This window comes from Numida meleagris, unplaced genomic scaffold (genome assembly GCF_002078875.1).
Source record: "Numida meleagris isolate 19003 breed g44 Domestic line unplaced genomic scaffold, NumMel1.0 unplaced_Scaffold507, whole genome shotgun sequence".
Classification (NCBI taxonomy): domain Eukaryota; kingdom Metazoa; phylum Chordata; class Aves; order Galliformes; family Numididae; genus Numida; species Numida meleagris.
In genome coordinates this window covers 31,611-35,090 of record NW_018364723.1, presented here as the reverse complement: position 1 = coordinate 35,090, position 3,480 = coordinate 31,611, and the positions used below count along the sequence as shown (strand labels likewise).

The following is a 3,480-nucleotide window of genomic DNA, read 5'->3' as shown; positions in this document are numbered from 1 at the left end:
TGTCCCCCCCGGGGGGTCGCCCACCCATCCGAGCAGCGCCAGCAGCTGGCACCCATTGCAGACCCCCAAGCTGAAGGTATCGGGGCGACGGCGGAACCCCTCCAGCGCCGCCCGCACCCGGGGGTCGAAGCGGGCCACGGCCGCCCACCCTGAGGGGGGAGGGGGCAAAGGTCAAGGGGGGGGGGAAGACCCCCCCCCAAAGAGAAGCCCGATGGGACCCCCAAAATGGGGAAGCCCAATGGGAAACCAATGGGAACTCAATGGGAAGCAATATGGCGGCCAGTGGGGACCCCAATAGGAACTCAATGGGAACCAATATGGCGCCCAATGGGGAACCAATGGGAACTCAGTGGGAACCAATATGGCGCCCAATGGGAACTCAATGGGAACTCAATGGGAACGCAATGGGAAGCAATATGGCGCCCAATGGGAACCCAATGGGATCCAATACGGCGCCCAATGGGAACCTCAATGGGATCCAATATGGCGCCCAATGGGAACCCAATGGGAACTCAATGGGAAGCAATATGGCGCCCAATGGGAAGCAATATGGCGCCCAATGGGAACCCCAATGGGAACTCAATGGGAACCAATATGGCACCCAATGGGGACCCCAATGGGAACTCAATGGGAATCAATATGGCACCCAATGGGAACCCAATGGGAACTCAACGGGAACTCAATGGGATCCCAATGGAAACCCCAATGGGAACTCAATGGGAACTCCAATGGGAACCAAGATGGCGCCCAATGGGGACCCAATAGGAACTCAGTGGAATCCAATATGGCACCCAATGGGAAGCAATATGGCGCCCAAAGGGAACCCAATGGGAACTCAATGGGAACCCAATGGGAACCAATATGGGAACCAATATGGCGCCCAATGGGAACTCAATGGGAACTCAATGGGAATCAATATGGCGCCCAATGGGAACCCAATGGGAACTCAATGGGAAGCAATATGGCGCCCAATGGGAACCCCAATGGGAACTCAATGGGAAACAATATGGCACCCAATGCGAACTCAATGGGAACCAATATGGCGCCCAATGGGAACTCAATGGGAACCAATATGGCGCCCAATGGGAACTCAATGGGAACCCAATGGGAATCAATATGGTGCTCAATGGGGACCCCAATGGGAACTCAATGGGAACCAATATGGCGCCCAATGGGAACCAATATGGCGCCCAATGGGAACTCAATGGGAACCTCAATGAGAACCAATATGGCGACCAATGGGAACCCAATGGGAACTGAATGGGAACCAATATGGCGCCCAATGGGAACCAATATGGCACCCAATGGGAACCCAATGGGAACTCAATGGGATCCCAATGGGATCCGCAATGGGAACTCAATGGGAACTCAATGGGAANATGGGAACCTCAATGAGAACCAATATGGCGACCAATGGGAACCCAATGGGAACTGAATGGGAACCAATATGGCGCCCAATGGGAACCAATATGGCACCCAATGGGAACCCAATGGGAACTCAATGGGATCCCAATGGGATCCGCAATGGGAACTCAATGGGAACTCAATGGGAACTCAATGGGAAGCAATACGGCGCCCCATGGGAACCCAATGGGAACTCAATGGGAACCAATATGGCGCCCAATGGGAACCCAATGGGAACTCAATGGGAAGCAATATGGCGCCCAATGGGAACCCAATGGGAACTCAATGGGATCCCAATGGGAACCCCAATGGGAACGCAATGGGAACTCAATGGGAACTCAATGGGAACTCAATGGGAACCAATATGGCGGCCAATGGGAACCAATATGGCACCCAATGGGAACCCAATGGGAACCCAATGGGAACTCAATGGGATCCTAATGGGAACTCAATGGGAACCCAATGGGAACCAATATGGCGCCCAATGGGAACCAATATGGCACCCAATGGGAAGCAATATGGCACCCAATGGGAACCCAATGGGAACTCAATGGGAACTCAATGGGATCCCAATGGAATCTCAGTGGGAACTCAATGGGAACCCTATGGGAACCAATATGGCACCCAATGGGAACCCAATGGGAACTCAATGGGATCCCAATGGGAACCAATATGGGAACCAATTATGGGCACCAACATGGCGTCCAATGAGAACCCCCATGGGAACCCAAGGGGAACTCAATGGGAACCCAATGGGGACCCCCAAATGGACCCCCCCCTTCCCCCCCCTCCCCCCACACCCTCCCCCTCACCCCACAACCTCTTCAGGGGTCTCACCCTTGGCCGACCCCAAGACGTCGGCGTAGCTGAACCCCCCCACGAAGACCACCCCCCGGAACCCGTCGAGGGTCGCGGTGCCGCTGCAGAGGTCCTCCGTGGTGACGTCCCACACCTGTGGGGCACGGCGGGGTTGCGGTTATGGGGTCAGCTCTGGGTGGGGGGGGGGAGAGGGGAGGGAGTGTTGGGGTCTTTGGGGTCTTGCTGTAAATGGGAGTTCTAAAATGGGAACCCCAAATGGGAACCAATATGGGAACCAATATGGGAACCAATATGGCGCCCAATGGGAACCCAATGGGATCCAATATGGCGCCCAATGGGAACCCCAAGAGGAACTCAATGAGAACCTGAATGGGAATTTTAATGGGAACTCAAAGGGAACCGCAAATGGGAACCAAAATGGGATCCAATATGGCGCCCAATGGGAACCCAATGGGAGCCCCGATGAGAACCAATATGGCGCGCAATGGGAACCCAATGGGATCCAATATGGCGCCCAATGGGAACCTCAATGGGATCCAATATGGCGCCCAATGGGATCCCAATGGGAACCAATATGGCGCCCAATGGGAACCCAATGGAAACCAATATGGGAACCAATATGGCGGCCAATGGGAACCCCAATGGGAACTCAATGGGAACTCAATGGGAACTCAATGGGAACCAATATGGCACCCAATGGGAACCTCAATGGGAACTCAATGGGAACCCAGTGGGAACCCCAATGGGAACGCAATGGGAACTCAATGAGAACCAATATGGTGCCCAATGGGAACCCAATGGGAACCCAATGGGATCCAATATGGCGCCCAATGGGAACTCAATGGGAACCAATATGGCGCCCAATGGGAACCCAATGGGAACTCAATGGGAATCCCAATGGGAACCAACATGGGAACCCAATGGGAACCAATGGGAACTCAATGGGAACCAATATGGCGCCCAATGGGAACTCAAAGGAAACCAATATGGGAACCCAATGGGAACCAATACGGCACCGAATGGGACCCCAATGGGAACTCAATGGGAACTCAATGGGAACCAATATGGCACCCAAAGGGAACCAATATGGGAAGCAATATGGCGCCCAATGGGAACCTCAATGGGAACCAATGGGATCCAATATGGCGCCCAATGGGAACCGCAATGGGAACTCAATGGGAACTCAATGGGAACCAATATGGCACCCAATGGGACCCCAATGGGAACTCAATGGGAACTCAATGGGAACCAATATGG

General features: G+C 54.1%; 1 protein-coding gene across 1 annotated transcript in view; it reads right to left on the bottom strand.

The window, feature by feature from the left end:
- PFAS (phosphoribosylformylglycinamidine synthase) overlaps positions 1-3,480 on the bottom strand; it is a gene marked incomplete at both ends in the record, with an annotated part of 23,835 nt that continues 20,355 nt past the window's right edge. The window contains 2 exon segments of the mRNA XM_021383732.1: positions 1-149; positions 2,242-2,356. Coding sequence (XP_021239407.1) covers positions 1-149; positions 2,242-2,356 — 264 coding nt within the window.